We start from the raw sequence: 13,853 nt of genomic DNA on the forward strand, positions 1-13,853 counted from the left end.
TCAACAGTGGATTCAATATATATATAAGTTTTTGTTGCAGCCTTTTCATGCCAACAATCGAACCAACCCATATCTGTTGAATGATGTCTGTTCATGTCAACATCCGAACCAATACATCTTCGATTTTTGTCCGTTCATGCCAACAATAGAACCAATACATATTGTTGGTGGTCTGTTCATGTCAAACAATGGATGCAATATATATGTCTCTGTTGTAGCCTGTTCATGCCAATAATCGAACCAACCAATATTTGTTGAATGATGTATGTTCATGTCAACAATGGAACTAATAAATATTTTGATTGTTGCCCGTTCATGCCCACAATAGAACCAATACATATTGTTGGTGGTCTGTTCATGTCAAACAATGGATGCAATATATATGTCTCTGTTTAGGCTGTTCATGCCAACAATCGAACCAAATCATATCTGTTGAATGATGTCTGTTCATGTCAACAATAGAACCAATATATATTTTGATTGTAGTCCGTTCATGCCAACAATAGAAACAATATATATTGTTGGTGGTCTGTTCATGTCAAACAATGGATGCAATATATATGTCTCTGTTTAGGCTGTTCATGCCAACAATCGAACCAAATCATATCTGTTGAATGATGTCTGTTCATGTCAACAATAGAACCAATATATCTTTTGATTGTAGTCCGTTCATGCCAACAATAGAAACAATATATATTGTTGGTGGTCTGTTCATGTCAAACAATGGATGCAATATATATATGTCTTTGTTGCAGCTGTTCATGCCAACAATCAAACCAACCCATATCTGTTGAATGATGTCTGTTCATGTCAACATTCGAACCAATATATCTTTTGATTTTTGTCCGTTCATGCCAACAATAGAACCAATACATATTTTTAATATTGTTGGTGGTCTATTCATGTCAAACAATGTATGCAATATATATGTCTCTGTTGCAGCCTTTTCATGCCAACAATCGAACCAACCCATACCTGTTGAATGATATCTGTTCATGTCAACATTCGAACCAATACATCTTTTGATTGTTGTCCGTTCATGCCAACAATAGAAACAATACATATTTTTGGTAGTCTGTTCATGTCAAACAATGGATGCAGTATATATGTCTCTGTTGCAGTCTGTTCATGCTAACAATCAAACCAACCCATACCTGTTGAATGATGTCTGTTCATGTCAACATTCGAACCAATACATCTTTTGATCATTGTCCGTACATGGCAACAATAGAACCAATACATATCGGTTGATTCTTCTGAATCTATTATACATAGAAAGATAAAAAATAAGTTGGTGAACAGATTCGCTATGCTAATATGACGGCATATTTCATATCTCGATCCAGCTCCCCGTCTGTCTGTCAATGGGAGACAAAAAAATATGAACAAATGTTATTGTAGTGTGTTTGTAAATGTAAGAAAGCTATCTCCTCCACATTGCGAGGGACACATCCATGCCTGGAAGCAATATGGGCAGCGGCATGTGGTGAAACGTTTTCACATTTGAGGAGGTGTTCTGATGCATTGCCACAAACATTCCCAGATGCAATCACCCACTCTGGAAATCAAACCGGGTCCTACGTCATGGCTCCACAGCGCTCTATGATAGTGACAAATTACAAATAGAAATATATTTTGTCTGTTGATTTACCTTATTTTACTTCTCTTCTTGCGCCACTTTTGGCTAATTTGCGAATCCTGTAGAGATGAGTGATGATATGATGAAATTGATACTCACAAACATCCATACCCAGGCCAGGATTCAAACCCGGGTGTCGTAGCGCGATGTGCTAACCACTCCGCGACGGGGGCCGGGTTGCCTATTTGGGAAGTTAGAAATGGTAGAAAGAATAAATCTGGTGTCGTTATAATCTAAACTCTGTGACGCAACAGCCAGGGCCTGCCTGTGCGGCTTTTCATTGTGTGACGCGTGGTCAGCGCCTCCTATCCCATCGCCTCTGTTTTCTGGCTTTCGTGACTGGAGCCCGCTACTTCTTGAAGTCATAATTGCGGATTTAAATATTAATTAATTATGATATAAATTATTCGAATAGTATACCGCAGTTATGTAGCGGTAAGGTAATAAAATAAAGTTCCAAATTTTTAATATATTTTGGTTATATTATTAATGTATGAAACGTAAAATAAGTTTTTACATTAAACTGGTTTATTTTCGCACACATAAAAATAGTAATATAGCACTCGAAGTTACACTTACAAATATACTTGAATGAATGAGTGAAGGTTTCTTGAAGGTTTCATGTTGACGTACCGTTTCTTTGACTTCCATCTGCTTTAGAGTTGTGGTAGTGGCGTACAGCGATGAATGGGCTTGTTACCACTGCAATTGTCGCTCGAGGTTCGGTCTGTTTTGGCAGTTCAATATTGAACTGGAGTTTGTGGTCCTAAGAAGGGCCGATTTGGGTTTTGGTCCTAGAAAGGGCCGTTTTTGGTATGTCAATTCGTGTTGCATCTGAGTTATAATTTGGTGTCTGTTTAGAATTCTTCTGTGATGAGCTCGATGAGTGTCTGTACGGTAGTCGTTACTTTGTCTGTGTCGTCTTTTTTTCTTTTGAAGTTTGTCTTTTACGTTTTTAATGAGAGTCCTAAGTCTCTTGTCTTGCAGTTTTATCAAGATCCATGTAATGATCTCCTTTGTCTCTTCTTGTCCCTCAGTTGGTCTGACGTTTCTGGCTATAATCCATATGAAAACAAGAAATATTTAATTATATTTATACTGGCTATCTTATAGTGTGAAATCAGCTAAGCAAATACAATAATATTGACAAGATAATTAAAAGTCATTCTATGCTTGAGAATAGAGAAACAGGAAATTTGTTTGGTTTTGTAAAATATTTATCATGTTCTTTCAGTAAACACCGTATTCCTCCGTATCCAGATATTTTACATAGTGACGCCACCTGTACGTCGTAAATGAAAGATAGAAGCTGTTAAGCCTAACGCGCACTGATGATCAAAAATTGGGCGATTTTTTAATCACGGAGAATGAAAGTTGCTCGTTCTTTTGGCGAGTGCAATAGCAATAAAATAATTGGGAGATTTGAGAGACATCAGGCAATTTTTACTACCAAATGCCTCTGTTCCTTACAGTTTTCATTAGTTGTGGAGGAAGCGTTTCTCTTAACGATAGCTCTTTTCAGTTCATACGGCGGCCGGTCCTAGTTCTGCCAAGGGAAGTGGGGAGCGGGGATTACGCCGCAGACCAACCAGACAACAGCAGTGGCGCCGAGAGACACGACGCGACCGGAAAAAGCACTACGTGAAACTCGTTCTACTGGCCGCTACGTTTCTTATCGCGCTGGATTGGTCGCTTCCCCGCTCCCCACTTCCCCTGCCAGCTTCTAGAGCGCCCGCCGTAAGAACTGAAAAGAGCGATAGCAGTAACCCGTAACCCTTAGCGCAACAACCCGTGAGGGCAAGGCCCTACGTACCGAACTCCCATCTGCAAAAGTTTATCCAATAAGTTGCTGGGTGTCGGGTGACGTGTAGTCAGCTCGACGAATCCCCCTTTCGATATTGTAGCTTCCCAAGTTCCTCACGGTGATGGATGGCCACCGGTAACATACACAGGCCGAAATCTCAAGAGAAAAGTTGTTACTCCTCCCTCAGGAGATCCGAACCTGCGCGCGTCCCACATGCAGGCAACGAAAGTGGGGAGCCGGGAAGCGACCATTACAGCGTGATAAGATATAGCTGAAGACTTGAACGCTTTGCCAGTTCCGAATCTTTGACCCAACCCCAGACGAAGCCGACCAGACGCGTATCTAGTTTCGAGCCACCACCTGTTTTTCGGCAAAGCGCTGTTGTCACTTTTTCCTGCAGTGTTTAGACATCCATTCATTCACTGCGATGTTATACTCACATTGTATTTATATTGTATAAAAAAAATAGCACAACACAATAACACAACCTTGCAATGATATGGAACCGTAACCTCGCGCTCAGAAATCTCTAAATAAACTGAATTAGCCGCCGCAACCGAATTGAACACACTTTAGATCCAGAATTGCGCACAAATCTCACTGACCTGTTTTGCACACAGATTTTGATCGAACGTTACCACTTTGATAGCTTTAAAGTCTGTGCACAAAACTGTTTTTTTCTATCGACAAGAAGAGAGAGAGAAATTAGAAATAAAATAGTAAATCTCTTAACGATTAAATAAAAATATATAATTTGACCAGTAAATGTAGCAAGTCAAGATACAATTTTCATACTATTTACATAATATAGTAAGTCACTATTGATGTTTTCAAGATACAATTTTCATACCAATTTACTCAAACTCAAAAGTTAGGTTAGGTTCCGGGCAACAGTTCCGTCACCTTGAAATTGGAGAAAGTTTTTAGATGCCGTGATTTAAAAGTTGCCAATTACTAGTTCACGCTAGACCTTAAATAGTACATAACCGCTATCAGATTCTCGGAGATTTCAAAATTAGCTGTGCCATAGTACTAATCTTCGCCGCTAGATATTGGGGCCTTTCGGGAAAAATAAAATATGTGCACCAGTGTTCAATGCGCCTTCAGAAGACAGTTTCATTGGATATTTGGCAATTGAATATGAGAATTACCTCAGGGAACACTAGTAAAGTGAAGTAAAATGATCCTCTGTATTTTGCACCTCATCATGAAGGTACCTCCCTTTTATTTTCGACATACGATGGTAATTGTTCGATTACTTTATATGAATACATACCTGTGTCATTGATTAACCATCTCTGGGACTTCTTTGAGGCCCTTAGAACGTATTGATGAGAACGTCAGTACTTTCATAGCGAAGTGTGCCAAAATATAGCGCAGAGTTCCGCCGTGCTACGAAAAAGACTGTCTCTATAGCTATGTTCTGGTATGTTTTCATATTAAGCATATAATCATAACCATCGTAATGTCCAAAATACAGGGGTGGGGTTCGCCCACTTTGTGACCTCCCTGTATGTAGGGGGGTGAAGTTAGTGCCCCACACTTTCTTGATCTCAGCTGAAGATGTGGGTGATGTGATGAGCACCACGGCCCTGTCCGCCTTTACACCCCGAAGTTTCCTCCAGGTACCCACTTTATACGACGCTGGGTGGTCACCGGAGTCGCTTGAACAGGTGGAGAAAATTCCGGTTCTCCCTCGCCGGGGATCGAACCAGGTAGTCAAATGCAAGTAACACTAGTTACGTCTATGGCAACCAAACATTCGTTCCCGTGACCATTCATGTGGTCACGTGACACATTGTGAAACGTGACTCAGTTGCAGGTGAATAACCTTTCTTCTATTTCGAACGAACAAAGCAAAGAGCTTATGCAAACACCTCCAGGTTGAATAAGAAAAATATGACAAAGCTTTACATAAAGTAAACAGAACATTATGAAATATCATTGACGTTGTAATCGAAGAAACCTTTCGTTAACCAGTCTCATTTGTATGTCGAATAACAGTTAAACTTTTGGACCTATAAAATCCAGCACAATACTTAACAATATACGTAGTATCTTACTTAGTAAACTTAGTAAAGGGCATGCAGAAGCTTCACTTTTCTCTTTCAAAATATCGAAATCACCAACACGTTATTTTCAGATTTCTGTCAAATCGTTTCCATAGTGTTGACCATGGTTTTTGTAAGATGTTATAATGTTATTATTATTTCATTTATTCGTGTGCTACATATAGGCTAATAATGCTCTGATTGTTACAATCTCACTAGAACGTTTTAAAGGCAAAATCAAGTAGCTTGGTGCAGTAGGAAACACCAATATTTTTCCTCAAATTGTCCATGAATATTTTCATTAATTTCTCCCGTATCTTACATACTACGTGTTTTAAGGAATAAATTTTTATGTATGTTGCTACAGAGCCTAGCACCAGTTTTTTTGGCCTTTTTCTTCAATTCTTGATGCCATAATTGAATAAAACGAAGTGCATGGATATTACTTGATAATACTTATGCATCCCACTATAACATACGCACTGGATTGACTGATTGATTTGCTATATTGTACTTCGCTTTTTTTGCCACTTTTCGCTAATTACGAAGATTGGGATAAGTGATGATATGATAAAATTAATGAATGGACACTAACAAGCATACATGCCCAGGCCGGGATTCGAATCCGGGACCGCTGGCGTCGTGGCGCGATGTGCTGACCACTCTGCCACGGGCCGGCTATACGCACTGGAAATTACAGGGAAAAGTAATGAAACTCGATTTACGTTAGCCCCTTCTTAATTTCTGAAAGGAAGGCGAAAACATTACCACTCTCACAGATTACACACAAGTATGTAAAAGTATCACAAAATTAATTTCCTTAACGATGTCACAAAGAGGGCGACGGTGGTCGCCTGACCAGTAAGCCAATCTACCCAAGAACAATTTAACATTTTATGATTTTATTTTTAAACTATAAATATGCATGTCACCAGTGCCGTCTCTCTCTTGAATGCATTGTAAGCTGTTATAATTATTTGAAAATTAAAACAACTGTGTACCTTCTGTCAAAAAAGTACCGGGAATTTGTAATTTAAAAGACCCGCGCTAATGATTTTTAAAATATTTTTTCCCGTAAGTTGGTAGCACTGTACTTAATTACTATGCCAAACATGAGCGCGATCTGTCAACCAGTTTGTTTACACCAGCTGGTTAAATCAGTCCACTTCAGTAGTGCATCACAATTTTTACAATGAACGAAATTATTGAACAAAGAGTTTGCCTTAAATTTTGTGTTGCGAACGGAATTTCGTATGCTGACTCGCTAAAAATGATAGAAAGGACTTATGGTGAATCAGTTTTATCAAAAACACGGGCTTACGAGTGGTACAAAGCGTTCAAGGAGGGCCGAGAGATCGTCGAAGAGATGCCTCGTTCTGGACGACCTTCGACCTCTTCAACCGATGAAAACATCGAAAACGTGAAGGAAATTGTGCTCGACAATCGCCATTTTAGCTTAAGAGAGGTAGCTAGTGACCTTAACATCTCTCACGAGTCTGTTCGCTCGATTTTGGTGGATATTTTGGGCATGAGACGCGTCGCCGCACGGCTTGTTCCAAAAGAGCTGAATTTTCTTCAAAAACAGTACCGTGAGCAGGTCTCTTTAGACATGCTGGATCGAGCCAATTCTGATCCCACATTGATGGAACGCATCATAACTGGTGACGAGATATGGGTCTACGAGTTTGACAGACAAACAAGTCAACAGTCATCAGAATGGAGGACAAAAGACGAGCCGAAACCGAAAAAAACACGTCAAAGTCGCTCAAAAGTCAAGGTGATGCTAATTGTTTTCTTCGATATTCGTGGTTTGGTGCAACATGAATTCGTTCCAGAGGGACAGATGGTCAATAAAGAATACTATTTGGCCGTATTGAAGCGTTTGCGTGAGAAAATTCGTCAGAAACGGCCAGATTTGTGGAAGAACAATTCGTGGATTTTACACGACGATAATGCGCCATCGCATAGAGCGACAGTTGTGAACGAATTTAAGGCCAAAAACACAATAAATACCATCGATCAACCACCGCATTCACCAGGTCTAGCCTCGTGTGACTTCTTTATGTTCCCGAAACTAAAATTGCTGCTCCGGGGTACCCGTTTTGATTCGATTGAAGCCATAAAGCAAAATTCGTGGAAGGAGCTGAAGGCCATACCGGAAAGTGCCTATAAAAAGTGTTTCCAAGACTGGAAAAAACGCTGGCATATGTGTGTTGCATCAAATGGGGCCTACTTTGAAGGCGACAAAATAAATATTGATGAATAAATTAAAATTGTGCCTCTTATTTAACAATTCCCGGTACTTTTTTGACAGAATATATATATAAACTATTAAAATATTAATTCTATTGTATTTCAGAAGTACAGTGAATATCCTGGAGCTCTTGTCCAAAGTGCAGACCTACTTGAGCGTCGACCCAGAACTTCTCCTCTCCGTCAAGAGATGGATCCACTTGCGGCAGCAGGAGGACGGGAGATTCACGCCGCTATCAACAGATGTCGCACCGGTCGAATCTGGCGCAGGGAAGAACTTTGACTCCAAAGCAAATCTCCAACATGCAGTGGAAGTTACGGGGGAAACCCTCGCTTCCCTTCTGGAAGTTGGGATGGAGAATGAGGTGGGTTTTGATACTTTTCAACATTTGAAAAGTGTCATGTTGAAAATACAGCTTTGAGTAATTAAGTTACTCATTTTTTTTCAGGAAAAGATCATGTTTCGATTCACTGTTATTCTCAGACAGGTTAATCAGAGTGACGTATCAAAGAATCGTTTTTTCCGGTGGGGTCCAATCGCAAATAAATAAAAAGTATATCAGAAAAATTCTAATGGAAAATACAACTTGTCATTTTGACTACCGTATTTGTAAAATGTTAAACTTTTCAGAATGCTTTCGAACTTTCATAGCAGAAAATTTGACTTTTGTCGTATATGTGCAGAATGTGGGAAATTTTCAAGAAAACTAAGCAAATCAGAAAAAAACCCAGTAAATGTGGATAATGTTTCGACTTAGAATACACTAAAACGTGTTTATCCCGTTTTTTTATCCCCATTATTTGACCAATTTTAGACAACAATTTAATTTTTTTCGATGTATTTGCGATTTTGAAATATTAGGTTCCCTTCTGCATTAGGTGATTTCAGTTACATTTTCAAATTCAGCACTCAAAAATATATATAGACAGAGTACTTTAATTTTTGTAACAGAATTAACCCCTAGAGCAGTGAAATCTGATAACGTTTCGTAGGGGTCTACGTCCAGTGAGCCTATCCTTGGCTACGCCATTGCTAACTAGGATTGGACTCTGGAATTCAATTTACTGTACACTGTGTTTTCATCTGGAATAGAACTTTGAGCGAAATTAATACTTTGGGAATAGTTTTACAGTAATAATAGTTACGGCAATTTTGGATAAAGTTTCATTGTAAAACGATAGTGTCCGTCCATTGCAAGAAACATGATCTCCGAAAATACAGGACATGCAATAACCAGTGACGACGTCAGAGGGAAACGAGTGCCCCGCTAACTGACGAATATGTCATAGTTCCCTTCCCTTTGCATCCTTCTCGCCTTCGGGTTCCGAGTTCGAATCCTGACCTTGGCAGGTATTTTTCTCTATATCAATTTTTCCATATCATCACTCATCCTCGTCGTCGTGATTAGCCAAAAGTGACAGAAAAGCGACTCTAAATAACCAAAATAAAATAAAATCCACCTTCCTTGTTTACCATGCAAATCAAAAATTTCAAGACAGGTTGTGGATACCCTTATTGTATTTGAAACTCCTCTTTGCTGTTTCATCGTAAGCAGTGGTGGCGGTTGGGTTCCAAACCTGGGGGGAAGATGCCAAAAATGGAAAGGGGGCAAGGACAATTTACTTTCCATTGGTGGGTAAGGTTTAGCATAGTGCTGGGGGAAAAAGTGGCAAAAAAAGTTGGGGGGGCAGCTGCATCCCATGCCCCCCTCCCTAATCGCCGCCACTGAGCGTAACCTTTATTAATCAACTCTCCAAAGATATGTAAATAGAATATTTTTGGTGTTGACGACATTTTTGAATTGGGGGAACCACAACCATCACACACGAGTATATCACTTGATACAGGACTGAAGTGAAAAGTAATTTGCTGTGCATGGGGCATACTTTGGTTAAATTAAACGCGAACGTCTTTTAATATCTTATTCTTGTCCAGTGGCGGCGATTAGAGAGGCAATGGGGGGAGGGCACTTTTCGCCAATTTTGCCTCCGTACTATGCTAAACCTTATATACAAAGGGAAATATACTGTCTTTCACTCCCCCCAGTTTTGGCACCTTGCCCCCCCCCCCCCGTCTTTGGAACCCAATCGCCGCCACTGTTCTTGTCCTAGAAACTTCATGGTCTGTTTCAGTTCGAAACAAGAACACTCAGAGAAACTAATGCTGACGTTAATGTTTTTGTTTCATTTGATGAAAACTACAAAAACACAACTTTCGTTTTTAAATCAATAAGCTATACAATGAGCGATTGCACTTTACATACAATAGAATAATGCATGTTTACACAAGAGCTGAATATTATTGCAGTATACATTTGAATTGATCCGAAGGTTTTGATGAAGCTGCTTTTTAAAAATAAATTCAAGACATAGTTTCTTACGCAGACTTAAGAAATAGTTATCTAAGCCTAGTAATTTATTCAGTAGTAAATAACGCGTAAATACTTAAATACTTCTCCACCTTTCTCATTGGATATCTACGACACTGAGCTCTTTAGCGTCCTGCTGCAATCATTCCAAATAGTATGCAAGTAAGAGCCCACTCCTTCCCACATCATACATGGTGTGTCCCATAATTTCCCGGACTGATGTCGTAGTGCTTCTACAAAATACATGATTTGGATAAACACCCCTTCTCCAATTACTGTGATGTCTTCTCCCTCTTGTTGTAAATTTGAACGATGGGGAAGGACACAAGCGACACCACCCTAGGTCACCATACCGGAAAATACCATAAAATCCTGATTAGGGTTGCTGACAGGAATTCCAATTTCCTGAAAACTGTCGTGACCGGTAACGAAACGGGGTGTTTTCAATATGAGTCGTTATCAAGACGTCAGACTTTCGTGAGGAAGAGCCAAGGGTTCCCGGAACCCAAGAAAGTTCCCCAACAGAAGACCCGTGTATGAAAGCGATACCCCTCACTTTCTTTGACTCCATGGGCATCATTCATAGATAATTGATAATTTGTTGCCAATGGACAGACGGTCATGGGGATGTATTGAAGCGTCTGTTGGCACAAATTCGACGGGTACGCCAACAATATTGACATCAGGGCACATGGTCCTTTTTGACAATGCACCAGGTCACCCGTCTGTGATTGTCGATAAGTTGTTGGCCTCCTCCAAGGTGATTGTTCTGCTTGATCATCCCCCCTATTCTCCTGATCTGTATCCTGACTATTTCCATTTCCTGAAACTGAAATTGCTGCTGAAAGGGACACAGCTGGATGCTGTTGCAGACATTCAAAGAGCCTTGATCGAGTATCTCAACACTATTCCCATCAAAGACTTGGAAAAGTGTTTTGACAAGCTATATGTGCGTTGCATACAGTGTATTGAAGCACAAGGAATGTATTTGGAATAATAAACACCCAAGAGTGTCATTACTTGTGCGTTTCCTGTCTTATTGTCCTAGTTCGGAAAATTATGGGACACACTGTATATATAATTAAATAAGCAACACAAAAAAGTGTGCAATATTACGAATGAGACTGTTTTTCGTTTCAGGTGGACTCAGATGTCGTGCTGAAGGCCAGGTACTTCCTCGAGAGGAACCTGTTCCAGGTGGATGAGCCGTGCGCCCTGGCTGTCCTCACCTACGCCCTGGTCCTCTCTCAGAGCGACATGGCGTCCGCAGCTCTTGACAGGTTAAGGAACATCTCTACGAACGAGGAAGGGGACTTCAGCTGGCCCCACCTGCCGGCCAAAAAGACCCCCGACTGGCTCTACGAGGAGACGGGAAATTTGAAGAAGGAACCATCAATGTGTAAGTATTGATGTGAAATGTCTCTATGTCTCTTTGTTAATCAAAATCGCGATTATAATCAAATGTCAGAAGAATCGGAAGTTGTATTATGGTTCCTCAGGAGAGAGAAGTGACAACGTCAAAAAAGGGAGTGGAGTTATATTTAATTCAATCCTAAATATCATACATACAAACTTGTTCGTAGAGAACAGTTCAGTCGAGGATGTCAACCCCTATCCCTTCTTGGCACCATACGACTTTGAGCAGATTTAGCAGCAGGTTTAGATAAATCAGAGTAAAGAGGCATAAATGAAGACATTCTATAAGGTTACCTATAGGGGTACCCATGAGCGCAATCGCTTGCCGAAGCCTATAGCATACTACTGTGCCCATAACTTGTAGTTCACCCCCTCTTTATGCCCAAAATTTTCACGCAAATTATTTTCCGCAGACAAAAGTTTGAGAAAGCATTATTTGTAGTAAAATTTGGAGCGTTGTCCTTTTCACTATTACGCTAATTTGTACAGTCACAGAGAGTCAATTGTTACCTAACAACCGAGAGGTGTCCATGAATGTACTAGGTCTATAATTTATCTCCGCCCCCACTCCCCAATATTGATTCTCTGAATTAGAAGATGTATTAGTAGATAATTAATAAAAATGTAATATGAGCAAATTTGGTTTAACGTGGTATTTTTTAGTGTTCTACTGTAAATATATTACAATTACAGTGTAAAATTATATTTAATTATAATTATAACAAAGTTTCTTGACATCTCTATTTTTTATAAAGCTGCAGTGATTGGCTGTATTGTGCGTATTTTAACCACATAGTCTGCAGTCGGATATATTAGACTTCAATCAATCATGGACAAGATACAAATATTTCTTCCTATAGTTCCTATGCGTCATCTGAGTGTGTGTGAGGGGGAGGAGGGCAGCGACCCGTTAACCAATCAGTGCCATGTTACGACACTGTCGAATTGGACTTCTTTCGGAAATTATGGATCAATCACAAAAATCTATTAGTCCGTGTCGGATTAATGAAATAATGACAGACACACATGAATACCCTTTCCTTGGAGTTTGAACTCAAGATTTTTAAACCAGGGGAATAATTATTTGTGTGAGTTCCACCATAGTTTCATTAACCATGTTTCATTAACTCAAAACTAGGAGAACGAAGTTACATAACACGATGTGAGTTTAAAAATCAATCCCCCCCCCCCCAACTTTTGTGGAATAAACGTGGCAGATAATGTATGAAAAATATATATTTTGAACACCCTTTGTCATTTACTATTTCTCGAAAGTCCACTTATTTCTGTTCTCACCAAATATTCCTACGACGTAGGGTCATGAAGCCTCTGTGTATACCTCTCTCTCTTTCCAACCTTCCAATTATTCTCGAAACGTTTTCGCTCTCCTTCCGTATTGATAAAAATATTCCAGTCTGAAGTTTCGACTGTGTTAAAGTATCCCATTATTGACATCGCAAGTCTTCAATTGTTACATGTGTTTCCCGGTATCGCAACAAAAATATTCTTAGACAAGTTCGAAGTTTTACCTAACATGAATGACAATCAATGTAGTTGCACAACTTAACCGGAAGTACTACAAGTTACAGTAAGTAAAGTTTATGGTTTTAGGTTCGTACATTTAACGTTCATTTAAAGGCACTCACTAAGATTTGGTGATATATTTTAAAGTGGTCGATAGGTGGCAGGGTTTTACTACTTTTAGATTAGGGAAAGTTTAGCTGCACAAGGTTAGTCGTAACGTCACTACGAATATCTTGTTTACTTTAGCATGTTTCAATGATAAGCCGGTAAAATATCTACCTGAAAAATACCACAAATCTCAAGTACTAGGAAAACTCTCAGCTTCTTCCTATTCTTGTTTCTCTTGGTAAAATCGTATTAATGTTTGACTAGCATATTACATACATGGTACTATGATTAATATCTCATTGGCTGTTGGTACTTGGTACCTCCTCCCCATCCATGTTTCTATTAAAAGAGTCAGATGCGTGAAGAAATGGAAAAAAATATGAGAGAGACTACTAAAGAAATATACCTACCTACTGCTTCAAATGTATTTTAGATGTTAGTAGTATTGTAGGTTTTATAGATTTATATAAAACTGACATCTAGGAAACCTTTTATCTATTTCACTCAAATGCAACACGATATAAGTCACCGGGCGTATGAAATTTGATTCAGATTAGAATCTCCAAATTTGCTGCAGTAATTGTGGTTACGATACTAATTACTTGCTCCCATTTGGGGGTTCGAATCCCGGCCTGGTGATGGGAGTTCTTTGGGAGTGTATTTTCATCAATTTCATCATCATCACTTAC

The 13,853-nt window shown here is 39.5% G+C and overlaps 1 protein-coding gene across 2 annotated transcripts in view; it reads left to right on the top strand.

Moving 5' to 3' along the window:
- The window catches only part of LOC145992043 (C3 and PZP-like alpha-2-macroglobulin domain-containing protein 8), a 911,691-nt gene that overhangs the window by 818,174 nt on the left and 79,664 nt on the right, over positions 1–13,853 (top strand). For both annotated transcript variants that reach the window (XM_083128164.1, XM_083128165.1), the window contains 2 exons: positions 7,854–8,112; positions 11,257–11,515. In XM_083128164.1, the coding sequence (XP_082984290.1) occupies positions 7,854–8,112; positions 11,257–11,515 (518 nt within the window). The remainder of the gene's footprint in view (positions 1–7,853; positions 8,113–11,256; positions 11,516–13,853) is intronic.

This window comes from Lepisma saccharinum, chromosome 9 (assembly GCF_977018435.1).
Source record: "Lepisma saccharinum chromosome 9, izLepSacc3.1, whole genome shotgun sequence".
In the NCBI taxonomy this organism is placed as follows: Eukaryota; Metazoa; Arthropoda; class Insecta; order Zygentoma; family Lepismatidae; genus Lepisma; species Lepisma saccharinum.